The sequence below is a fragment of the Symphodus melops genome (genome assembly GCF_947650265.1).
Source record: "Symphodus melops genome assembly, chromosome: 10".
Lineage (NCBI taxonomy): Eukaryota > Metazoa > Chordata > Actinopteri > Labriformes > Labridae > Symphodus > Symphodus melops.
Window position 1 is genome coordinate 2,880,158 of NC_136700.1, and position 26,026 is coordinate 2,906,183.

At 43.5% G+C, this 26,026-nt stretch overlaps 3 protein-coding genes across 5 annotated transcripts; 1 reads left to right on the forward strand and 2 right to left on the reverse strand.

Annotated features, from left to right (window-relative positions):
* Positions 1–9: 9 nt before the first annotated feature.
* Positions 10–4,598, reverse strand: b3gnt2l (UDP-GlcNAc:betaGal beta-1,3-N-acetylglucosaminyltransferase 2, like). The gene is made up of 2 exons (XM_079353670.1): positions 4,405–4,598; positions 10–1,437 (listed from the first exon to the last, which is right to left on the reverse strand). Exon 2 carries the CDS (start codon positions 1,321–1,323, stop codon positions 43–45), a length of 1,281 nt encoding a protein of 426 aa, XP_079209796.1. The 5' UTR covers positions 1,324–1,437; positions 4,405–4,598; the 3' UTR covers positions 10–42.
* A 698-nt stretch (positions 4,599–5,296) lies between these two features.
* On the reverse strand, positions 5,297–10,554 carry napab (N-ethylmaleimide-sensitive factor attachment protein, alpha b). The gene is made up of 11 exons (XM_079353671.1): positions 10,311–10,554; positions 9,447–9,526; positions 9,220–9,336; positions 8,011–8,057; positions 7,818–7,895; positions 7,640–7,695; positions 7,445–7,529; positions 7,079–7,183; positions 6,937–7,005; positions 6,644–6,694; positions 5,297–6,075 (listed from the first exon to the last, which is right to left on the reverse strand). Exons 1-11 carry the CDS (start codon positions 10,406–10,408, stop codon positions 5,974–5,976), a joined length of 888 nt encoding a protein of 295 aa, XP_079209797.1. The 5' UTR covers positions 10,409–10,554; the 3' UTR covers positions 5,297–5,973.
* A 2,260-nt stretch (positions 10,555–12,814) lies between these two features.
* bicra (BRD4 interacting chromatin remodeling complex associated protein) lies at positions 12,815–25,586 on the forward strand. Of its 3 annotated transcripts, none has more exons than XM_079353858.1 (15): positions 12,815–12,929; positions 15,210–15,255; positions 15,346–15,391; positions 15,880–15,945; positions 16,187–18,253; positions 18,430–18,618; positions 19,873–20,508; positions 20,951–21,167; positions 21,261–21,358; positions 21,467–21,601; positions 21,709–21,758; positions 21,845–21,993; positions 22,080–22,174; positions 22,270–22,375; positions 22,477–25,586. In XM_079353858.1, the coding sequence occupies exons 2-15, from the start codon at positions 15,215–15,217 to the stop codon at positions 24,300–24,302; spliced, it is 5,721 nt and encodes a 1,906-aa protein (XP_079209984.1). In that variant the 5' UTR covers positions 12,815–12,929; positions 15,210–15,214; the 3' UTR covers positions 24,303–25,586. The 3 variants fall into 3 exon arrangements, with proteins under 3 accessions (XP_079209984.1, XP_079209985.1, XP_079209986.1); XM_079353859.1 differs by having other exon boundaries at positions 22,273–22,375; XM_079353860.1 differs by lacking the exon at positions 15,880–15,945.
* Positions 25,587–26,026: the final 440 nt, after the last annotated feature.

A 26,026-nucleotide genomic window follows, 5' to 3' on the forward strand; every position in this document is an offset into this window, starting at 1 on the left:
ATGGTGTGGCTCGGTCTACTCTTTCATCACCCGCCCTCTTGTTCAACAAGTCAAAAAGGGACTGTGAATGCCCTTCCACAGCCTTTTAGTCTGCTGTGGGGAGCGCTGGTGAGTCAGAATGAGTTCTTTATGCACACACAGATTCTCGCGATCCCCCTCTTTGACGTCAAATGTGTGAAAGCCTTTGTGTGCTACTGGAGAAACTCCTAACGCCTTAAAACACATCCCAGTGTAGACATCGTCGATGGGGAAGAAAGGGATTAAACGTGAAACTGAATAAAGGGGGTTCAGCAAAGCTCCAGAGATAAGGAATCCACCTCCACCAACATATGCAGGGTAAGGGCCGTCATAGAAGCTCAGGGGGATATTGTACTTGCTTTTAGGGTCTCTGATTGGACTTGCTGTGTTTATGACATGTCCACTATACAATCGGGAAGCTTTGGATGAATCCAGAGACTGCAGGTGGCTGAGTAATAACGGTGTGTTGACGAATACATCATCGTCCCCACTGAAAACAAAGGTTACATCCGGACAGTGTTTGAGAGTCCACTGGAGGAACACAAACATTTTGAGTGTCAGGTTTAAGAAGGATTCATTAAAGTCCCACTGAAGGATGTCCCCGAAGTGGCTCGCTTCAAATGACAGCAGATGGCTGAGATCAGGATCGTCCACTTGGGGACTACCAATGAGAAACACTGTGCGCACTCTCAGTCCACTCTGTTTCAATCCCTCCCGCCCCCAGGTCTCCCTCACAGCCTGCCTCTGCTCAAAGTGTCCGGGAGTTGACTTGATTGCAAAAAGCAGGGATTTAGGAGTTTCTTTGTCTTCACTCCCAGAGATGCACTTTTGAGGTTGATTGATCAGGATGGGAGGGGTCCGGCAGCCCATGCCCTGCACAAAGTTCTGGAATAGGACGGAGTACGAGTTGAAGTCGTGCACATTGGTTCGAAGAAGCTCTTGATTAGTCTCCTTGCAGTGAGACCAATCAGAGCCTTGACTTAAAGGATTTTCTCCTTTGTCCAGCTTCCCGAGGGTCGAATACAGTAGACGGTTCCAGTACGCAACATTTGGAGGGATGGCATGTCTGAAGTCTTTGGACACGCTTACATTTTGAACATGGACTGGAGCCACAGTGACGCTCTCCTTCTCATAAGATTTTGTTGTCACATCTTGGACCTGGACCTGGATGCTAGGAAGACTCCGGATGTCCTCTTTTGCAGTTTTGTGACTGTAGATTGTCTCAAGATGTAATGTCGAGTAGAAAAAGATCAGAAATACTGTGACAAGAAAAACCATAGCGCTGAAGGTTTGAATTTTTCTCATTGAAGCGAGGTAAGAACAACAAGCTGCGTGTGCTGTGCTGTGTTGGTCCTGAATCCTGAACCCTGATGGGGTCTTGTCTTTAGGTTACACAGAGCCTGCCAGTGAATGATGTACCTGCAAAATAAAAAATAAAAAAGACAATATACTGTTCATCATAATCATCACAATAAGACATGAAGTTTAGTTTAGTTTCAGTTTTTAACCTCATGCAGTCTGTTTCGGAGCCGGCGCATGAAAAAGGACATGTTTTAGATCGTGTGCTGTCGTATAGATTGGATGTACAGATAACCGAAATCTGTCACACACCTATATCTCACCAGCTATCTGTTTTATTTTCTCTTTCACTGCCTGCACCCGCAGACACGAACTCCGCCCCCGTTCACCAGCTCCGTGTTTTCTCCTTTGCAGTTTTCCGCTGCTTTTAGAGACTCTTTTTTGCACTCTTTGGATGATCTTGGCGACCTTAGTGCGGATGTATATTTAAGTATGTTTGATTCTCTGTGTACTGAGATCTTGGACTCCATTGCACCCATGACTTTTAAGCGTGTGAAGCCACAGACGAATCCACTCGTGCACTCAGATGCGCAACCAGGCAGGCGGAAAGAAAGTGGAAAAAAGACAAACTCCAAATTTCTTGGGATCTTCTCTGTGTCTGTCTTCATGCTTATCAGCAAGCTGTGAAAGCCGCAAAAACTAAATACTTATCCACACTCTTTTCTGCAAATGTTCAAAAACCACAGGTTCTTTTTAATGTATTTCACTCTCTAGTCAATCCATCTGGTGCTGTCAGTATTGAGCCTACTTCTTCACTGTGTGATGACTTTGTGCGGTTCTTCAGTGATAAAATTGCTGCTCTTGGGTCACTGCCCCCTCAGTCTGCTCAGGACCCCTCAGTTCCCACAGCAAGCTCAGCTGTCTTTCAGCAGTTTGAGCCTGCCTCTCTCTCTTCACTCACTGAAATAGTGGAGCAGTGGAGCACCTTCGTCCTGCAAACTGTCCATCTGACAGCCTTCCATCCCACTTGTTCAAAGAGGCTTTTAGCTCAGTTCAGTCTTTCATTTTACTTTTTATGAATCGATGTCTGAGCTCTGGGTGTGTTCCATCTTCTTTTAAACATGCGATGGTGCAGCCTCTCTTGAAAAAGAAAAATATGGACCCCTCGGTTTATCAAACTATAGGCCTTATTTCCAAGCTCCCTTTTATTTCAAAGGTCTTAGAGAAAGTTGTCTATAACCAACTCCAAGAATTTCTTCAAAGGGCCAATGTTTGTGTTTGTGAAGTGAAGTGTTTGCTGTCTAACCTTGACTCTGGTAACTGTGCCTTTTTAATTCTTCTTGACCTGACAGCGGCGTTTGATACAGTGGGATCAGACAATCCGCCTTTCACGCCTTGAGCACTATAGGCATCAAAAGCACTGCTTTGGATTGGTTTACATCGTACCTCTCTGAGAGATCATTCTCTGTACACATGGGCCCGTTTTCCTCCACTGTGGCCCCTTTGACTTGTGGGGTCCCCCAGGGGTCAGTTCTGGGCCCTCTGCTGTTCTCACTATATATGCTACCCCTGGGGTCTATTTTTAGGAAGCATGGTGTTCCTTTCCACTGCTTTGCTGATGATGTGCAGGTGTATCTGCCATTAAAGGCCCTTATCAAGGACTCTTTTCAGGCAGTGCTCAACTGCCTGAGTGATGGAAAAACATGGATGGACTTAAACTTCTTGAAACTGAATGAAAACAAAACAGAAGTGATCCTGTTCGGTTTCCCTGATCTTTCAGTTGAGGCTTTTAGCGAAAGTGAAACCTTACTTAAGCCAAAAAGGAAAAAGTGATTTATGCTTTTATTACTTCTCGTTTAGATTATTGTATCCTTGTATGCCTGGCATTGGCCAGTCTGAGCTCAACCGTCTGCAGCTTGTCCAGAACGCAGCAGCTCGTCTCCTAACTGGGACAAAGATGCTTGAGCACATAACTCTGGTGTTTTCCTCACTGCACTGGTATATGATTCATTTCAAAATGATTTCAATTGGCCTATATGGGCTGGCCCCGGAATACCTGTCTGACCTCATTGTGATACACCAGCCACCTCGAGAAATGTTCAGGCCTAGAAGTTTTTCACACAGTCCTCGGCACTCAGTGACTTCCTTGATTCAAATTTTATTGTGCAAGTTGCAACAAGCTGCGTAAAACAGCTCTGAAACAATAATGTGAAATGTTGACGTTAGACTGAGTCTGCTGTGGGAGAATGATTAAATGTGAGCCAACATATACTGCTTAAACAGGCATGTTTTTTTTATGCAACATGAACCACTGAAAATGAATTACACTTCGTAAACGGACCGCAAACCTCTGTCAACCTCTGAACATCTTAATATCAAATGTCCTATATGATTAGTTAAACAAGTCTTTAAAATGAGATTGCTTGTCTTAATGTTAGAAGGTGAAAATATGAAACCTTGTTGTTTTTCTCTTTTTTTCTTTTAAGTTAAAAAAAAAAAAAAAAAAAAACCAGGACCTGTTAGATGAAGAAAAGCCTCAGGAGATAACCTTCTCTGCTGGATATAGGTTGTAACACATCCTTGTCCCCAGTGTTTAATTAGCATCAACACGGTTTAACAGTTACATAAAGTAAACAGTAGACAGAGACCTCTCAGATTTTAACATTTACAATTGCCTATTATCAGTAGTAGTAGTATTATCAGAGCATATTCCTTCAAGATCAAGACAAAGGCTACCTTTATATGGAAAATGCACACAGATAAATAGTTGCTTTTATTGTCTTACTTGGGAGAAATTCGCTTTGGACACAAGATAATGTCACATATAGCTGAAGGATAATTATCTACTTATATGATACATAATGATATATATTCTGTATTTGCATAAAAGGTCATTTTACATGCTTAATTCTGCCTGTGCATTTCATGTTGGTTCAACTCGAATGCATTTCGAAAATCTTTCTTAAGAAGACAGAAGTAGAGACGCTGACTTTTAAATCAGCTGATAGTTAAAACAAATAAGTTCTCCCGATTTAAGTATATATATACATATAAATATATTTTATTTTTTTCAAATAGCCTACTCACCTAATCCAAGATAAACGCCGACCAAGCAAACAGCTGTAGCAGATGTTTGAGGAAGGAAAACAAACTAGTGTCCATTACCCTTCAAATATTCCATCAGGTGAACATGCTCTACATCTGGATTTTAATCCCACATGTTGAGTAAATGAGGAGCTGGAGCTGGAGCGTGCACCTGTGCAGGCTGCAGGTGTGCATGTGCTCGATATGAGCGCCTAACACAGCAGAGGAGGCGGACTGGAGGCCACGCCCCGGATCATGTGGTTTTTAACAGCTTTATTGAAACGTTGACAGCAAATACAACAAATGTACACATTAATGAACACCAACTTTTGACAGCATCGTAAGGTTGGAAGATGAGCACAGTGTTCGGATAAAGTAAAGCTCTTTTTTTTAATGTATTGCATCTCATGCAGGCTTTAAAAAATCCATTTGATCTGTCCTCAATAAAATCTGATCGCTTGTTAAGCCACTCACTTGCATCCGAAAACGGAAGTGTAATTGTGGTTGCCCCCCAGTCTTCATAAAGCAGACAAAACAGTTCACATAGTTTAGGTCCACTCTATAATTGTGTGTTGAATAAAAATCGGGCAATCAAAACAACCGACTGTTGCTTGAAAACACCAGTCGTCCCAGAGTGTCTTTTTTTTTTTTCTCAGGTCAGATTAAATGTTCTTTTTTTTAAAGCCCGTTTAGTTATAACAGGAACAGACAAACAGAGAAGACAACCACAATAGAATTGAGAAACTACTTAAATGCAAAAGGGAACTGCGACTCGAGTTCTCGTGTCAATCCCAAACCATGCAAATGTGCACAAAGGTGAAGGGCTTCTTTCACCTTTTGTCAAATAAAAGCACTTTAAATGGGAAAAGAAAATAAACAGGGGAGGGGAAAGCAATCATTTCAAAATACTTTAATTTTTATAACCAAATCTAGGTCTTCAGGTCCTGAGAACTTTGTGGAATAAGCAAGAGGTTTTTTTGTTGTGAAACAACCAAAAGTAACTCGACTTCCCTGCGTGAGAGAGGAACTCTGCAGCTGAGATGAACTGCTGCTTAATTAGAGGAACCCTGACATGACCAACAGTATACTTACTGTACACTTGAGCACTCACAAGCACCAAAAGCCAAATCGGAGTGCTTTTATGGTCTCATGTCTTGGAAGCACATTTTGAAAAATATATTTTGGAGATCAAAGTGTTAATAAGTCGCCATTCTTTCATCCACTTCAAAAACAAAAATGACATAAAAACTTTATTATTTAAGTATGCTGGTATTTTTCGTATTGTATACCATAAAAATATTCTTAATTTATGTTGGGGTGAATACCTGTATCATAACAACATACAACTTATATACTTTATGCACTCAGGAGAGTAGTGTTAAAGACCATCATTAGGAGCATAAATTGAGCGGATTAAAAAGGAAAGGGGGAATACTGCAGATTGCAGGACAGAAACACATCATCTGAGGAGAAGTAAAGGGTCTAATGGTGGAAGAGTTAAGATGGCTGCTAGAATTGAAGTAAAGGGGTAAGGCAAATATAAGGGAGCTTGAGGCCAAGCAGGAGGGGAAGTCAGCGAAGGTCACTCTCCTCATCCTGGATGGTTTTCTTGATGCGGAGCAGCATGGTCGTGAGCCACTGGTCCAACCGTGAAATGGTGTCGAATTCCTTCACCTGAGGAAATAGGTAGTTATCATTACACATGATTTAAATACAACAAGTTTAAAATAAATTATTTCTGCAGACAATCAAAAGTAGAAATGAATTTAAATCTTGGATTTATAAGAAACTGACATTTTCATTCAGGTTAGTTTAAAAAAAAAAAAAAAAAAAAAAGCAGCAACAGTAGATCCGAAACAAAAGGAGAAAATAAAGTATGTAAATAAAGCAATGGAAGTCTTTGTTGTAGTAGCTTAAGCCTGAAAAAACATGTCTGAACCACTGTAGTCCTTTGGGAAAGTGGTCTCTAAGCTTCGCAGTGATTTCTACCACTTCTGTATTTAAATGCAAAGGATTGCATTCTTTGCTGCCAGTTCTTTCCTCTCCGTTTCTCAACACCTTTCTCAGTTCTCAGTTCTAACGTTTCCCGTTGCACTGCTTCGAAGCCCCCCGAAAATAGTTTGCTGTTGCTGTCCCAACGATGTCAGGCAGAGGGCTCAGAGATCGGTTTGTTGTCTCCTCCTTCTGATTACAGTTTCATATTTTGGGTTCATAAATTAGCTGAAAGGAACCTGTTACTCACCGAATCAGTGTAGGCGTCCACGTTCTGTTCCTCACAGGCGTCGAGAAGTTTCTGGTGAGATTAAAAAGTATCTGTATCAGATAATCTGCCCAGAGGAAAAAAAGAAACAAACCCTGGGACGACGGCTGTGTTCAAGCAACAGTCAGTCGTTTTGATAGCCCGATAGCTAACCAACACACAATTATAGAGTGGACCTCATCTATGTTGACTGGTTAATCTGCTTTATGAAGACTGGGACAATATTTAAAGTAGATGTTGAATATTTTTGGAATCGAAATAATATGGAGGCCTACCTTCAACAGCTTGCACTCTCTAGAGTCTGAAAATGCCGGAAACATTTCTTCGTACTTCTGCACAGCAAACTGGGAGACGAGAGGATCAATATTAAAACAGAGTCTTGCGTCACACTTGCTGTAAAAGGGACAGCGAGCTTACTTTTGCATTCAGTATGTCCACGCAGAAGTGACAGAGCGCCGCTTTGAAGAAGTGATCCTTGGCACTGTATTTCAGGAGTGTACTGTCCATTGCATGGGTTCCAACCTGATATAAGAAAAGGTCGATTCAGTGTGTTTTGTTATTCCAGCAAACAAAGAGTTGACATGCTCAACTCAACGATTCTTTAAAGGCGATCAGTGCCAACTCACAAAAACTCTAAGAATAAAACATAAGCATCATGATGTCATCATCCGCAATAAAGCACATGACAATTCATGTGAGTGCTGAAATCTTTACACTTATTTTGTTTTTACAGCCCCTGAAGTGACTGATGGCATATTGACATGAAGCTGAGCAGTTACACACCTGTTCATAGATCTCGATGGCTTTCGGATACTGCTCCAGCTGAGCTGCATAGGTTGCTACTTTCAGAAGGCACTTGTTCGCTGAACTGAAAATGAAACAAACAAACAAGCTCTAAAACCACAAAAGAATTCATACCCTAACCCTCAAAGATACTAATGATTAATTTATTAATTAATGCTTAAATCAGATAGTCACCTTGTGGATTCTTCACCTTTGTAATAATCTGCTGCTTGTTCGTAATGAGCAATGGCCTGCAATGTCAATTGGACAAAACAAGATTATGACGGTCATATAAACGTTAATTAGAAGCAGTTTTTCCTGAACTGAAGGAATATATAAATAAATACAACAAAGGATTAATACTTCTTCTGACCTTGTCGATGTCCACCAGCTCTGTCTCGTATATTTCTGCGATGGAGATGTGATGTTTGGCTGCAATGGTGAAGCGGCCCTAACAGACAACAGGAGGAGAAATGCTTTTATAAGTACGTTCAGATACACTTTGTTTGTTTTTTTTTCCCCTCAGAAATTCTCAATTCAAAAAAGCCACCAGTTCACAGACTCACCATATCAGTGTATATTTCAATAGCTCGGTTTAAGCAGTTTATAGCCTCTGTTGAGAGAAACAACAACTTTAAGACAAAATGAAATACAAAGAAAGCAGACTGACATAAACAGGCCTTGTTCATCACCACTGATGAAGGCTTGTGTGAGCGCCCTGACACCTACTGGCTAATTCAGAAAACAGTGGTGCCACGTGATCATTTAGACATTTAAAAACCAGTCTACGGTTACTTTATCTTATAAGCTCAGGACTCACCCCACAGTTAAGAAAACATTATACTGCCGCCTAAGTATCCACTTGTGCTGGACGACAACGTTAGCTCTGTGAAAGATGTAACAGCAGCTGCTGCACCAGCCCAGCTGGCTCTCTAAAAACACGTGCGGGTTCCTGGCAACCTGGTGCTGCATCTTCCAGCAGTGATGGCTGGACTCGGCCTTCCACCCATCAGTTGACATCCTGGGGCAACATCTGCTATGCTGGGGAGGTCGGGGTGAGTTGTGGACATTGTCATCGGTTAGAGAGCTGTGGCCACTGCCAATGACTTTAACTGCCTTGAGATGACGGTTTAGACCGATGAGTGGAAAAGGGGCCGAGGATTTACAGTAGACACACACCTCCTGATAATAACAGTAGCAGCAGTAGTAGTTTTTGATGGGCTCTATCTTCTTTCACCTGATTGTAGTTTTGTGTACTAGCTTGAAGACTCGAGGTTGGCCGTCCTTGAGACTCCAGCGGCAGAACCAAATCCAAAAAGACTGAGTTGTTGTTTTTCCTGATAAAATGCCCGGTGGATCAGCGGTAGTTTGGTCACAATCTGAGATTTTGCAGCCAGAGTCTCTAGTGCTTTCCAGGTAAATAAAACAGTGCAATAAAGATGCAGGCTGGTATTACTTTGTTCGTGTGTGCCTTTACTTTTACTGCACCGAGACACCGTTCAAAGGCCAGAAAAATACCTTAAAAAGAAGTCGGTAAAAGAGATTGAAAACAGCGATGTTGGCACGTGACTTGAGCCCGCAAAACCTCTCAAGGCAGGCGATGCCGTCATCATGAAATATTACATAGCATGAATAGTGCTGTAAAGACCTTCATAAAATCAGATGAGACTGTAATTTAAAGTTCCAGTGGACGAGGTAGAGCAGCTTGTAAAAAGAGTGTTACACTTGAGCTTCAACAGCTAAATACTCCATGGCCTGTTTAGAGGAAGTATTACCTTGTGGATCTGCTTTTTTGAAGGCATTTCCAGCATCTATGAAGTTCGTCGCTGCATCATGTTTGCTCTGCATCTGAAGGTGAAGGCGAGCAGCCTGGGAGAATGCGTTTCCTGCAGCTGAAAGGATAATATTTCACGTTAGAGGGGTAACAGACTTTGCAGACCGGGGCAAAGGGAAAGATGAATTAACTACACTTGCTTATTCTGCCTGTAGTAACAACTCTTACCACACCAATTTTTGGCCATTTTGTACATGTTGGCTGCCCTCACGTACATGTCGCAGGCCTCTTCAGTCTTCGAGGAACCCCTGTGTGACAGCAAATATGATTAGTTAACAAACAAACAAACAAACGTGCATGTCCGCAACAGCACAAACCAAACGCCGAACCTGGACAGACGGAGACTTTCTGACAAATATTTATCACTAATACACTTTGTTTAATTTAAACTTTGAGTGGCAAAATGTAGAGCGAACAGTTTAAGTGTCACTTGATCTCTGTTTCATGAGATACACCTAAATTCACTAGTATGGCTGCTAGAAGTGTTTTCTGGCTCAAGAAATGTTAAATATTTCATGAAGCTGCTGAAATTGTTGTTGTTTTTTTTCCTACTAACAGTTTGTCTGACTTAAACAACACTTTGACTTTCTCCACAGAGTGTGAGTGTGAGTCAGTTCATGCTTCTTGTGTTATGAACTCAAACAGATGGGATGGACACGCAACCTGCCCTGTCCTCGTGAGTTATTTTGCCCCTCCAGTAGATGGCGTAACAGCAACAAAGATTTGGAGATAATACACAATGTACTGGCGGTGTTATTGCTCTTCGCGAAATGTTATTTGACTCTTCTTGATTACATATTAACCCTGCAGAAGTCACAAGAAACAACACTTAGCATGCAGCTGTAATTTCACGCGATGTAATCCTCATATTAGTGATCAGGTGTGAAAGTAACATGCCCAGGTAGCCTTCGACATACCAGTTTGACACTGGAATAGAAATGCAGACCAGTGTTGTTGTTTTCTGCCATCAGGTCTGAAATCATCGAGCTACTTCCAGCTAGCTTGACACGTTAGCTCCCCTGACATACTCACCCAAACATCGCTCCGAAAAACGACTGAGAGGATTTCATTTTCTTTTCGGCCTCGGCCATTAGAGCCGTGGCCTCTTTTTCTTTCCCGCTGTTGTCCATTTTCCTATAAATGCGCCGGATTACGAGGGAAATACAAAAGTCAACAAACTTGCTAACCAGTACTAGCAGCGGAAGGGTTTCTTGTGTACGCCTTGTGTCACATCATCAGCCGCAAAGCGACGCGTCATCGCCTACGTCATGTGACTGTGGCGCTGCGTTCAGGTGCTCCGCCTAAAGTCCGCCATCGATCTATCCGGCGCGAGAACATCCACATCAACGTCTCTTTAAGAAAAAAATAAAAATAAAAACATTTAGGGCCTACTATCAAATAGCCTAAGTAACTGCTGCTGTCAGTTACTAAAAACAGCACGTTAGCATTTGTTTTGACATTATTTTTCCAATTTTTTTTTAATGAAACTGCTTCAAATGACTGAATTAGATTAACTCACTAACTCTGACATAACAGTTGATTGTTGCCAGTTCTATAGTCTGAATTACTAATACGTTTACTGTAATTTATTATTGACATTCAACAAAATCTCAGTTAGCCTATTCCTATCTTGTAACCAATACATAACTGCAATATTTTCGACAGAGGTTAAATGCATCTCATGGTACAATAAAGGGGACATATTATGAAAAATTCACTTTTATAGAGCTTTTGAACATTTATTTGGGTAACCTGAGTGTATATCGACCCACAAAAATTAAAATAAATCCATTCAGTCCTTTGTTTGTGTTTTGCTTAAGTCTTACCACACAGAAAAAAAATGCTCCGTTTTAAATGTTCTCAGTTTGTAACATCACAAGTTGGATTCTGGTAAAAAAAAAAAAAAAAAAAATCCCCTCTCCTAATATTTCCACCCATAGACTCCACCTCCAGCCTAGCAAAAGTTTTGCGCGTCTGCCATTTTTATTCTCTCTACAGAGGAGTGATCTGGGAAAACTCAGGGTGTGATCTGGGAAAACTCAGGGGGCGGGGTCATTGCGTTTAAAGAGACACACACACCAAACAGAGCTTTCATTTAGAGCTTAGGGAGGACAGTTTGAAAAGTTTAAAAAAGGGTATAAAATGTCCCCTTTAAAATCTTGACCACAGACTAAATCAAAATCAGTTTTATTGGCCATCTATGCTTACACACACAATGAATGCATCTTCAGTAAACTGTGCTCTCAATGTACAAAAGTACAACATTAAGTATACAGATAAATAAGCAAATAATAATATAAACAAGGCTAAGTAAGACAATAGTGCAATGGTGAGTAGTGCAAAAATGCTGAAATGACATTGATAGTAATGTGTTGTCATGTAACAGATAGTTAATCAGAATCAGCTTTATGGGCCAGGTATGTTTAACACATCAGGAATTTAACTTCGGTGGACTGTGCCCTCATATATGGACATCAAATATTACCAATTAACTAAAAAATATAAACAAGAAATTAAAAATTTAAAATGCAAGACTAAATAAGATAATAGAGCAGTGTTGAGTAGTGCAAAAGGATGGTGAAGTAAACATGACATAGTTATCTTTACAGTATTATAGTGTGTGTAGGTTATCATTTAAATTAAATATAAAGTGCTGCATTTAAGCGACATATTCAGATTTTTTAAAAATCTTGTATTATTTGAGCTTCCGAAAACAGTTTTGAAATCTTCTTATTTTCACCTTTGTCTTATGTTCAGAATAAATAAATCCTTTTCAAAAATCAAGACAAAAAAACTGATTAAAAACACACTGAAACACACGTCATTCACTTCATAAACAATTGTCTTCCAACTTCTGTTTGTTTTACTTTGTTGACAAAATGTATTATATGCACATGTTTTTAAATCCCTTCTTAAAACCCATCTCTTCTCCTTGGCCTTTGAAACCAAGTAAGATATCGATTTTATTTATTTTTATATTTTATGTATTTTACTTGACTCATGTTTTATGCCTTTAATTTATTTTGTATTTCATGTTTTATGCCTTTTTGTTATTTTATTTTAATGTACAGCACTTTGTTCAGCTGTGGTTGTTTTGAAGTGCTTAATAAATAAAATTGGATTAGATTAAGAGGAAATTACTTTCACCGTACCAGAGAGCTTATTATTTGCTTTTTATTTTTCTTTGATTCTTTTTTTCATGCACTGTCTGTAAAGCACTTTGGTCAGCTGAAGCTGTTTGTTTGTTGATTCTGATGTGTTTGTTTATTCCGAACATGAAACATAATAAAAAGGTTAACTGAAAAAAAGCTGACAGAAAATAAATAAGAAAAACATACAGTGTTTAGTATAATTCAGAAAAAAATAGACATGCCCGAAATCCCACCCCTCTCCATCTAGTCAGCTATCATCTAATATAATGTGAATATTTTTTGAATGTGCTAAACAAACACACTTTGACTTATGTTTTTACATCATTAAAATATAACAACCTCCAGCATCGCTTATTTATTTTCGATCAGACGAAGCTCAGATTTAGATCAGGCAAAAACGGAAGTCTCCCTGTTTCCTGCCTGTAGTTGGGTCCTGTACAAGCAGCCCGTGCGAGGCTGTCCTGGAGACCCCGCGCTGCCTGCACCTCTATCGTCTCGGGTGAGTTTGTTACGGTGAAGCTATTTCACTATTTATCCTAAAAACTGCAACAAACCTGCAATATTTGCGCGCTGCAGCGAAGCCGCAAACTGCACAGCTGCCGCAATCGAAGCGCCACACGTCTGCACGACCCGGCGATAGTAGTCATTTTCCATCGAAATTCCCAAAGCATACCCCCCTGATCCAAGAGTATCCCTACATTAACTCATATTTTGCCTGCAAGTAGGGACAGATAGCTCGATACGCAATTGAGTCTGCACCCCTGAACAGACACTAGCACTCCGTCCTGGTGGAGTTGAGGTGCTACGGTGCTGTTTGAGTGTCAAAACTGTGTCACTCTGTGGTTTGTTTTGAATGTCAAAGGCTAAAGCTAGCTCCTACGTCCAGATATTGTTGATGGCTAGTTGGCTTAGCAAGGCTAGCCCCAGCTAGGCTAACGAAATTTAACCCAGATGCATCCAGAAATGCCAGGATTATATATAATAACAGGGGTTTGGAGATGAATCGTTTTTATTTAATCGGAGCATTAAGTGCGTCTCGTTGCCAGTAAATGTCGTATACTGTGAGATAATCGGCAGGATATGCACGCAAATATCTGTGAAAACAGCAGCTAGCATGTAGCAAGCCGCTGGCTTGCAGGGTTTCCATTCATATCCTGCGTACTGCTTCTTCTGTGACCGAGCAATGGCTCCGAGTCGCTGGCTGTGCAGAGCTGCAGACACCCCCTTGCAAAAATACGAGGGGGGGAATTGTGGATGACTCGATTGCATGTGTGAAAGTGTTTTATGTTTGTGAGACTTGCGGTGAATGAAGCAAAGCCGAACCTGCAGATATTTCCAGGCTGCGTGAAAACCGCGCGTTTTCAGTTTGTTGTCTACTTCTCTCTCTCTCTCTGTAGGCAGTGGCGATTCTTGAGTCTGCAGGGGCCCAATGCAAAACTTATTTAAGGGCCCCATGAAACCTCTATTATATCTGGACATGTCCTCTTTATTTTTATTTTTTAATTTTACTACCAGATTGATAATTCCTATTAATTTGTTCAGTGATTTTCAATGACAAACTTTGTTTTTCCCATGAGTGATAGATAGATAGATGGATAGATAGATAGACTTCAGTAGCAGTATGCAGGATACGAGACATTAATTACAATAAGCAACCTCTGTCCCCTCACCCTTCTTTATATAATAAACAAAAAAAACAAGATTTAGAAGCCCCCCTATATGACTTAGAACAAACAAATTAAACCTGTTCACATTAAAAATAAACTCATACTTATAAAGAAATGTACATAACCAGTGCAGGAGAAGAAAATGTATTTGTCAATAGGGATGTTTCCTACGGTCAAAATTTGCTCATTTTAAGCTACTGCTGTTGGAGGAAAGTTTGTCAGCCGCCTGGGGCCCCTGAGTGGTCTGGGGCCCCTGAATGGTTGACTGCCTCACCTGTTGACACGCAGCGCCTCTGTGTATGGCTAACACATCTCGTGTTAGATCTCTTGAATATTCTCTTAACAACAGAATACTTTTTTTCTCAGACGATGTAGAAACATGACGCGTTAAAGGTGCACTGTGGAGTTTTAATGGAGAAATGTAAAAGTTGGAGAAATGTACAGATTTGGTGGGATATGTTTGTAACTCACACACAAACGGTCCTCAGAGGAAAATTGTGTCCCTGTAAACATTGTTTGATGATAAAATGCTATGTGAGAAGTTTCAGTCTCAGGCCTGCAATATTAAAACTGAAACTCTCCTGGTAGCTTTTTAGCTTCAGACAGTGTTATTGTAAATAAATAACATTTAAATGAAAAACATATATTTCTTTAAGGAGCAATATGTACGATATCTACTGAATTAAAATGACCTTACTATACCATCAGACATTTAGGAAACATGTTATGCAATATATTAAGATTTAAAGGTTTTACTTGCACTGCCACATTTTGTATTGCAGCATTTGTACTGTCTGTGAGACCAGTCGATGCTAAGATCGTACAATAATGTGGAGAAGAATCCCTCAAATGTCATGAAAACTGTACGACTATAAAACATTTCTAAGTCATGTCTAGCCGAATGACATTACTCCAACCAGACGCAGAGGATATTTGATGTTGCTGTTTTATAATTCATCATCATTATTCGATACTTGGTCCTGTCAAAATACAGTCGAAATGTAACTGAGTTTGTACGTAATTGACATATTATTGATGTGTGAAAAGGATATTTTTATGTAAAGTGTTTTAATGTTGAATAAATAATCACTGGGCTTTTGCGTTCTCAACAGTTGTCATGGATGATGAAGACGGCAGGTGCCTTCTAGATGTAATTTGGTAAGCTATTATTGACAGTGTGTTTTATCTGTTTGTATGGTTGCCCTTGTTCTGTGGTAAATCACTTCTTTCTTTTTTTTCCCCCTGCAGTGACCCAGAAGCTCTCAATGACTTTCTTCATGGATCTGAGACCCATGTGAGTAAAAGAGAAGAAAAGGGAAAGTTTCTAGTTTTACACTGTGTGTTCGCTGGTTGGATGTGGTGAGGTCTTATTTCTGCACCTTTTAGTTAAGGCTTGCCTCAGACTGTCACAAGCAGATTACATGTTGATGCACCCTAAAAACCCCACGTCCCCACTATTTTTTATTTCACTTCTTCCTCTGCTTATTTGTTGTCTTTGCTTATTGATGGCTCAACCAAATTTTCTGTCCGCCTTTCCTTTTGAATACGAAATGCAAATACTAACGCTTCCCAACCCTGTGTTATACTTATAATTTTGCCCGTCTGTCGCTTATGTTTTTGCTGGTTCTCTACCATCTTGGTTCTCTGGACTTTGTTCTGTCCATTTCTTGCCCTCCTCCTCTATTTGATGGTCCTTTTGTTTCTCTGTCCTGGTGGCTTTTGCCTGCCTGTGTGGGTCCCTTTGGTTTCTGTCTGTCCTTTCCTGGGTGGGTGTGTCTGTAGTTGGACACTGACGACCTTTTGGATGGTTCGAGTGACCCCTCCAGCTCGTTCTTCTCTACCACTGGGGTGAGTAAAATCCCCCATCCTTTTCCTTCTGTTTTCTATCCATCCATGTAGCATGCACCTCCAAAAATCCTCCTTTTCCACTAACAGTTCCCCACTCTACCAGCTTTGATTTTCTGCAACGACACAAGAGGTTTTTGTGGGGTTTTCACGTTTGTATTCTTGCTGTCGTGCATATCCATCAGAAATTCACCAATCACCTGGTTTCACTTTTCTCCTCTTGACTCTCCTTCTTCACTTTAAGGGCCATGTTCCAGAGATCCAGCCTGCAGTCCAGCTGTCGGCCAATGAGCCGGCAGGCCTGCCCAGAGTCAGTGTTGACCTGGACTTCCTGGAAGATGATGACATCTTGGGAGGATCCCCTGGTGGCGAAGGTGGGAGCAATGGCATTGGGACGAATCACGAGCCGTGTGACATCCTGCAGCAGAGCTTGGCTGAAGCAAACATCACCGAGCAAAGTTTACAGGAGGCAGAGGCTGAGTTGGATCTGGGCTCCTTTGGAATTCCAGGCCTTACGCAGGTGGTTCAGACACTGCCTGACGCCAGCCTGTCCGGGGCTGCAGGCGCCACTGTTGGTGTAGGCATAGGTGTTGGAGGAGCAGCGACAATTTTCCCCGGGTCAGCACCAAGCACCACTGCTACTCCTCCCAATGCCACAGCAGACATACTGGGGTCGGTCCTGGCTCAGCAGGGCCTTCAGCTCCAATCCCAGGTGATGAACAAGGCCATTAGTGTTCAGCCATTTATGCAGCCTGTGGGCCTTGGAAACGTGACACTTCAACCCATTTCAAGTCTTCAAGCTCTTCCTAATGGGAGTCAGTCGGGACATTTAGGTATTGGACAGATTCAGGTTGTGGGTCAGCCTACAGTCATGACTATCAATCAATCTGGACAACCAATCCTGGCTAAAGCAATGGGTGGTTACCAGCTGCACCAATCGGGGCCAGAGGTATCAGCTACTGGTTCTCAGGCAGCCCTTGGAGGCTCAGGGGGCGGACTTCTGATCCAAGGTAACAAAACCACGTTGGGATCTCCAGCTTTAAACGGACCAGCTGTTTGTGCTGCTGACACAAACAGCAGTGGCGGCACAATGACTGCCCCCGCTGGGCTTGTGGGCTTTGGCAGCACCTCTCTTAGTTCAGGAGTTGGACCCCACGCTCAAAATCAAGGCCAAATCATGCAGATCATCCAGCGCACACCAACCCCCATTCAGCCCAAACCTCCTCAGGGGGGAGCCATTCAAACCAAACTCTTCAAACAGCAACAACAACAGCCACAACAAATACCCCAACCTTCACAAAATGATGCCCACAAGACGCTAGGGTTGCAGCAAATCCCAGTTTCCACTGCGCAGAATGTAACCTTTCTGACTGGGAAGCCGGGCTCTAATGTTGTCTTGAACACTCAAGGCACAACACAAGGCCCTCAGTTTCAGCAAACCTTATTCAAACAACAAGCAGGGCAACCGTCTGGCAAACCCCTCAGTGTGCACTTGTTGAACCAATCAGGCAGCATAGTTATCCCCTCTCAGACTGTTCTGCAAGGTCAAAACCACCAGTTTCTCCTGCCTCAGCTACAAGCCGGTGGACAGATCCTGACCCAACACCCTGGTGGCCACATAATTACCAGTCAGGGTCCTGGTGGACAGCTCATTGCAAACCAGATTTTAACTGCAAACCAGAACATTAACCTGGGTCAGGTATTGACTTCACAGGGCCACCCTGGGGCTGCCCACATCCTCTCCGGGTCCATTCAGCTCCAGCCTGGTCAGATGGGCACACCCACCCTCTTTCAGGTGCCTGTCTCACTGGCTCAGAGTCAAAGTCAGACACAGACGCATACCGTCTCCGGTCATGCCCAGACAGTCATACAGGGCATGCCAATCCAGAACTCCTTGACGATGCTTAGTCAGGTGGAAGGACTAAGCCCCGCAGTCAGTCTACAGCCGGCCCTACAACCCCAGCCAGGTGGAGTTCCCAGCAGCAACAGCACAGGAGCAGCAACCATGGCTCAAGGCCAGCCTGGAGAGTGTGTTACTGTGCTGGGCAGCTCCACGGATCAAGCTGCTCATCCCACTCAGCAGCACGTACCGCAGTCCTCTATCCTCGCCATGCAACCATCTTCGTCTTTGTCCACGGCGACTACGATACCCTGCTCTTCTCCGTCCATGTCTGTGTCCACCTCTGCATCTGTCACAGCAGTGGGGCTGGTCCCCCCTCAGGCTCAGCACAGTCCAGGGAGGTTACTCTTCACAAACCAGGGCTCTAGTATGATCCTGAGTCAGGAGTCCCTCCAGATGTTCCTGCAACAGGTCAGTGTTCCAGTCCATGGTTTATTTGTGTACAGTTAACGCTGTCTTAAAAATAAATAACCTGCACGGAGTGACATCTTTGTCTGACCTCTTTGGTTTTTACTATTTTACTCCCCTGTCCCTCCAATCCCCTTCTTCCCTCCTTGGTCCTGAAATGGTAAATGCACTCATATCAGGAGCAGCACCACCAATCAGAGAATGAGTCAACCCCCTCTGTGGGCGTACCAGCGTCTGTAATCGTCAGCAGCAACAACATCACTGCTCCGGCCCCCGCTGTCCATGACAGCCAATTAACTGACTCTTGGGTGGGTCAGAGCCACAGTCCTTCCCCTGGCCCCTCCCACATGACAGCAGTGGTAAAGCAGGTAGAAATGCCCCTTTATGTCAAGCCCCACCCACTTGTTGCTGCTGCTGCTGCTGCCGCCACAATGTTAGGGAATCTTAACCTTTCCACGTCACTGCTCTGTACCTTTCTGCATTAGTCATTGCTTACAATTTCCTAAAGTTGCTATGCAATCCTAAGCTCAAATATTACTAATTTGCTTGCAGCTTCAGCTTGATTCTTTCATTGCTCTGTTGTTTTGTAAAGGCATAATCATTCCAGTTGTCCTTACGTATTGTTTGTCAGCCACTGTGCTTCATAAATATTTTTCTTTGTGCATCTTTAATAGAATATTGACTACCAATCAAGGGTCTCTTTTTTTTTTTTTTTTTTTTTACTAATTTGGTATGTTCTCATTCATTCTCCTGGATGTCGTTTGTAAAATAATACAATACCATGCTCATGCTTGATTAAGCCAGCCAACAAGGTGCCTTTTTACTAACACTCAGCTCAATCACATTCAATCAACTCACCTCACGTAATCAGATGAAATCCACTCACTTTCACCTGCTGCATTACTGACCAACGAATCGACACCCGGCACCTCTCATGTAGACTCGCGTGTACTCGAGTGCCACCCGTTGTAACCTTGTCTGACAAGTGTAATGATCCCTCACCGATGATTACATTCTTCCCCCTTACCCCCAGTCCCTGAAATCTTAGGATCACCCCCGACCTCACCATCTCGGGCCCCCGCAGATCTCAACTTCTTGCTTTTGTTAACTGTTTTCCTTTTTGGCTCACCAAATGATCATTGTGCCTCTTTGTGTCTAATCTTCTTCAGTTGTAGAAAAAAAAAAATCAATTGGCTTCAGCATCTACTAGTTTTTTTAAAAGTCTAACACTTTGCTTAAGGAACATTTTGTGTTGTTTTTGTACTTTTGGATCTGGGTTGGGCGATATATTGATCTTCTGTGTATTTGGGGAAAATACAGCGATTCATTGTCTTAGTACTGATGTTTAAAGGAACAATAATGCTTGAAGTTTAAAGCTCTGCTTCACACTACCAGCATTAAGCAAAATGATTTACTATTTGATTGCGTACATAGCCTTATCGCCCAGCCCTGTTTTGTATCTAGTGTCAATTTTATACCGTTTTTGATGGTTTAGTCTACAGTGCATGCAGAACTTGTATAGTGTGTGTTGTTTTTATGCTTGATGCCCTCTTGCTTTTAAATGTTGTCTGCATTCCTGAATCAAGTAAGCATCCCAGTATTTTGTGGTTCCACTTTCTCAGGTACCCTCTACCGGACATAAGCAGCCCCTGAGGATCCAGAGCATGTCCCCTTCGCCGGGCTTGACGACTCACACAGCAGTGCCCCCAGTGTCCGAAAGCCCCCAGCCTTCCCATTCTCCTCTCACTCTGAGCCAGCAGATCCAGTCCCCACACCACCAACAGCACCCACACCCTCCCTCTCAGACACAGACTCTAACGCCCACTCGTTCAGGCACACCCTCGTCCCATCCACAACTCTTTATTGTCCATAATCAGATTGCAGAGTCCTCACAACCAGCTCCACAAGGCCAACAGCAAAAGACACAGCCGGCACAGCCCCAGCCCCAGCAGACACACATTCAAGTTCAGCTTCAGCCCCAGCCACGGCCAGCCTCCCAGCCTGCCCCTTATCAGCAGGATATGCCTCCCATGTCACAGTCCCCCAAGCCTCCTCCTGCTCCACCTGCACAGCACCCGTTTACTGCTCCTCCCGTCAGCACTTCTGCCACTGCTGTAGTAAAAGCCCAGGTCCCCATCCAGGGCCTAACAGCAGAGCAGCAGCACCACCTGCAATTAATAGGAGCACAAATTCAGACCCTGTCTGGCATAGCTCAGCCCTCACCTCAGCAAAAACAACTTTTGGACAAGCTGCACCAGGTATATTCCCCGCTCACCTGAAAGATTAATACAAATGAAATATGTGCGTGCAACTTTATTTTCATTATGATCGTCTTGTGTATGTCCTCCCTCATGTTTTAGCCTCCCGTCGTGCAACAGCTGTTATTAATGTGTTGTGAAGATATTATCTGCTATATATTTTTGTAGATATAAATAGGAACTTCATCGGTGTAGTTTTTATTCTTATCTGATACAGCTAGCATCCCAAATGTTACTACTAGTGTTCCATTACTGTAATGGTTATGCATTTGCACTCGCTTAAAAAAGTTGAAAGTCTTGCTTCAGTCCTTATTTAATTGATAATTTAAGGGGTGATCAATTCAGTCAGTTCAAACCAAGCAGCTCAGAAAGGCTTCAGGAAACCAAAATAGACTTTTATTGTATAAAAACAAATTAGGAAAATGTGCTAATGCGTTCCCAGGTCCAGCAGAACATCTTGCTGCAGGCCAAGCAGTCTGCACAACCCAAGCCTCAACCTCAGCCTCAAACTCAACCTCCAGCCACCAGTCAGTTCAGCTCCCAGCAAGATGTGCCTGTTGATAAATTGGTGATTGCAACATCTTCCAGCACTGGTACACCTGCTCAGCTTCTGTCAGTGCTGCAGCCCACATCAGTGCTAGTCAAAACGCCTGCCACAGGTAAGATAAATGATGTTGATCTAAATGAACCTTAACATACTATGAAGTATTTTTTTTAAATAATTTGTTTCCTCTTTTTTTTTTTTTTTTTAGCATCAAGTGACTTACAGGTATTCTCAGGCACCCAAGGGCCAGCTGGATCAATGGTGAATCAGACTGTCACTCCTGCCAGCCTTACCCAGCCTGCCCAGGTAGGATCAATACTTCTGCGTGTCCTATTCGATTTATAATGAATTTAGGGTGATTGGATTTTTACCTCCAATGTCTTCCTTTAATGTTCTCTGTGTCTTTGCTCACAGGTTCAGCCAATGCCAGGGGTGATCAGCTCAGTTGGAGGGATGACTCTGGGGAAAGCTGGGATGCAGATACAGGTGTTGGGAAGTAGTCTGACTCAAATGCCTGCTCCACAGCCCCCGACCCCAGTCCAAACTCAGGTTAAGGATTATAACCTCAATGTTAATCCCAAAGAACGACTCCACCATTAAAGCTTTAAGTGTGAGAAATTAATCCTTGTTTCCTATCTCGTACGTTCACATCACAGACGACAACAATGAAGATGCCTTTCAGTGCAGAGCCAAGCAAAGAAGCCAGGTGTGTGCCTTGTGCATTTTAACGACTTAAAACTGTTTCATCATTAATGTGTTTGTGAACAGCATCTCTTTATACAAACATCACAGGATGCTGGAACAACTGAGGAAACAGCAGGGTTCAGTACTCCACCCAAACTACAGTGCTCCTTTCCACTCGTTTGAGGACACCTTTCACAGACTGATGCCTTACCATGTCTACCAGGGAACTGCCAACTCTTCTCAAGACTATCAAAAAGGTAACGAACTCCTTCTCTTCTGGAGTTAAGCGCCACTTTCCCTGTGATCGCAGCCTTCATGACCATCTTGGTTCTCCTCTTCACAGTGGATGATGAATTTGAGAGGGTCTCGTGTCATCTGCTGAAAAGGACCCAGGCCATGCTGGATAAATATCGCTGCCTGCTCTTTGCAGAGTCCAAAGTAAGTTTATAAAGCAGCACTTCAGCCATTTACCTTGCCGTCTTTCTTGTTCTGAATTGATTTAGAAGATATGGTATTTTGTGTTCGAACCTGAGCAGAGACTTGGCCCCTCGGCAGAGATGGTGATGATGGACCGGATGTTCATTCAGGAGGAGAAGATCGCGCTGAGTCAGGATAGAGTTTTAGCCAGGGAGAGACCAGGTACTGGACCAAGATCCCTCACACGGTCTTGTAGATGTTTTTATCTAAATATGGTTCAAGCTGATAAGCTGATGGTATAATTCTGTTTATTTTCTTTGCAGAGGAGTTTGTGGCAAACGCACGGATGTTGGAGGGTGTATATTCATCCCAGCAGAAGTCTGCTGAGCCCTCGACTGCGACTGGAGGAGCAGCAGCTGTCCCTGTTCCAGCACCTCCAGCTCCTGCCCCAACCCCTCTCCCAAACATCCCTCCAAATCCCCCTCCTGTACCAACGCAAGCTCCTGCTCCTGCTCCAGTTCCGACGCCTGCTTCCAATCCTGCTCCTGCTCCTGTTCCTGCTCCTGCTCCTGCTCCAACCACAGCACCGCCTGCCCCCCCACCCACTACACCTTTCCCCCCCACCAAGCTCGTAATAAAGCACGGTGAAGGCGGGGCCTCTGTGTCCTGGTCCAGCAGTTGTCCCACTCAACCAGCTGCAGCAGGAAGGCTGGTCGAGCCCAGCAGCCAGAGCTCCTCCTCGACTCGCGCTCCAGCAGCGTCGTCCTCTCTCTCCTCTTCGTCCTTCAACTCTCAAGCAGCCGATGATGACGATGCTCTCCCACAGAGAACCAGCAAACCGCCTATGAAGACCTACGAGGCTCGAAGGAGAATCGGCTTAAAGCTTAAGATCAAACAGGATCAAGCGGGGTTCAGTAAGGTGGTCCACAATACAGCCTTAGACCCAGTACACACACCTCAGTCTCAGCAGAGCAGCCAGTCGACATCCCAGCCTCAGTTTGAGGACGCTGTGACGCACCCAAAGTCCCAACCTTTATCAACTCCTAAAACAGTCATCAGAACTCAATCCCCGGTCTGCACTGCTCCTGCTGCCTCATCAGTCACCACGACAACTGCTCAGTGTAACCAATCACCGAAAGGCAACGTTACGCACAACGCAGCCCCATCCTCCTCCACCTCTTCCTCCCATACTTGGTCGTTTTCCACGTCTTCTTCCTCTGCTCAAATGAACGGGACCTTGGATCACCACGACGTCGGGGCGGCGAAACCCAATTCAAATTCGACTGCCACTCCCTCACAGACGACCTGTCGACTCCCTCTAAGAAAAACGTACAGAGAAAACATTAGTCCCAGAGTCAGACCTGGTGTGCCAGGGGGAGGGGAAGAGAGTTTTACCTACCCCAGACCTACACCTTCACCCCCCAGGCACGAGGCCTCCTCTCCTCCCTCAGAGAGGACAGTGATAGCCAGTGTGAAGGTGGAGAAGAGAAGCAGGGAGGCCTCACACATTCACACGGAATCGAGCAATGCAACGGGGCGTTACGGGAGTGCAATGCAGGGGCTGGATGAAATGGACGAGGTGTTTAATCGTGGTATCAAAACCACGCAGCATCATCACCTCCCTCAGCTCCTAGACAGGGAAGGGGCAAAGGAGAGAGGGGAGGAGTGCACAGACCTAGAGACAGACGTGGGTAAATACAAGAGGGCAAGTGGAAAAAATAGACACAGGGCAGGTGGGACATTCAGAATGGACCAGCATGCCCCTGGTCCTCCCTCTCCTGAGTCCTCTTTCTCTCGAGACTCTTTGCTTCCTGCCAAACGCTGTAAGTCAGACTCCCCTGACATGGATAACGCCAGCTTCTCCAGCGGCAGCCCTCCTGACGACTCTCTTAATGAGCACCTGCAGTGCGCTATTGACAGCATCCTGAACCTGCAGCAGGAACCCTCTGCCCGCGGGCAGCACATTAAAGGGGCCAACAGCAGGTCCCACCAACACCAAAGCCAGCGCCCAGGGAGCTCGGCGACCTCATCCCACAGGCCCTCAGTCCCAACCTCTTCTTCATCTTCGTCCTCTTCCTTGGCCCAGCACCCTCAGGTTGGTGGCCGCGGCCACAACGGCAGCCTGGTGCCCCAGACTCAAAGCAGATAACAGCCCCTCAGCCTGAGGCCGGACTGACGAGGGTTACAGACAGATGGGAGGCAGGGGAAGGAGGGCACTGTGAAAACAGTATCACTGTACTACTCTGCCAAGCTGTGATGGCTTTGTTTGTCCTTTTGAATTGTCATTTTCTTTGTCATTTACAACCTGAGGTAGACCTGTGGTGAAAATAGTGAGTGTGGTCAAAGGTAAAAACTGTCCTTGTGAATTGCAGACTTGAAGATGCCTCACATTTTGTATCTGTTCTATCAGCCAAGCTAAAGTGACATGAACTCGTCAGATGTTTTTTTGTTCTTTTTCCTTCTTTATTCACTTTTAATCTTTTCTTATTCACTATTCAAACATTCCTTTCGTGTGTGTGCCCCTGTCGTAGCCAACAGCGGTTTATTTCCTGGTTTCGACGTTGAGCCAGTGAGCATCAGGCAGCTAAATTAAACGGTTCAGAAGTCAACAACTTATTTAACCTGCAGCCTATGTTGGAAGAGATCATTAAACATGGTGTCGTCCTTTTACATCCAACACCGATAATGTTCCCTACAAGAGCAGAGAGAACATGTTAAATGTTACAGTCCACCTACATAAAAAAAAAAAGAAAAAGAACTTAAGATGTCAAATAAACTTCAAGGTTACGTTTGAATGCTGAAAAGATAACTTATCTTGGTCTGCAAGTGGAATAGTCAATAACTGTTTCAGATCCACGAAGCCTGCAAGAAGCATAGTAAAGTCCAGGTTTTTAAGATGTTTGCTTTAGGGTACTGTCACGGTGTAAATGAAAAGAAAGGAAATTCACTTCTCTCCTGGTTCCAGTAAAAAATGATTTTCACGGTTTCTTGTTTTAAAACCACACACACACACACACACACACACACACACACACACACACACACACACACACACACACACACACACACACACACTGCCCTCTTTGCTGCCTACAATGCCAGGTTAGGACTTAACGGCATTTCTGTCAGCAGGGGGCAGACTAGTTATAACAGTTGAATGTCTGTCTCATCTTTCTGCCACTTTATCCCTGCCTCCCATGTGTGTTTCGTTTGTCTTTTACGGCCTGGTGGACAATTCAAACACAAACACGGCACAAGCATTGACATGGAAAAAAGGAACAATAATAATGTACAAAAGACCGTAAGAGAATTTGAAGTATAGTATTACAGATTAATTTTGTATTGTATTTATTGTGTATAATGACACTTTTTAAAAAGAAATGTACATTTAGTAAAACTGTAAATTAAACCTTGCTTCTTTTATGAAACATTGCACACTGTCTTGTCGTTTGTCCAGCTGTTGGATTCCTAATCTTCCGGGTGCATTCCTGTGGAGGAGTGATGATGACTGAGGAGTACTGTGTGAGCGTTGGGAGGCGGTGGTGGTGATGGTGGTGGCCACAGGGTGTGTTCTCTATCAGACAGCCAGCAGGTGGTGCATCGCAGTGGAAAAGTAGAGTGGTGTGTTTGGTTGCCTGGGGGGGGGTTCAGAGTTTGGGAGGAGCTAAAGAGCTTAGACTGATGAGGGGGGGCAGAAGTGTAAATGTAAGACATGCTACAGTAGTTTTAGTAGGAGAAAAAAGTCTTTGAGGTTGAAAGGGTGCAGTATAAGTTCTTTTTAATTATTCAAAATATGCATAAATGTATTATGATTATAAAAAAAAAAAAAAAAGGCTCCACCCAAATTATTTATTCAAAGCCCCCGCCTCTAGG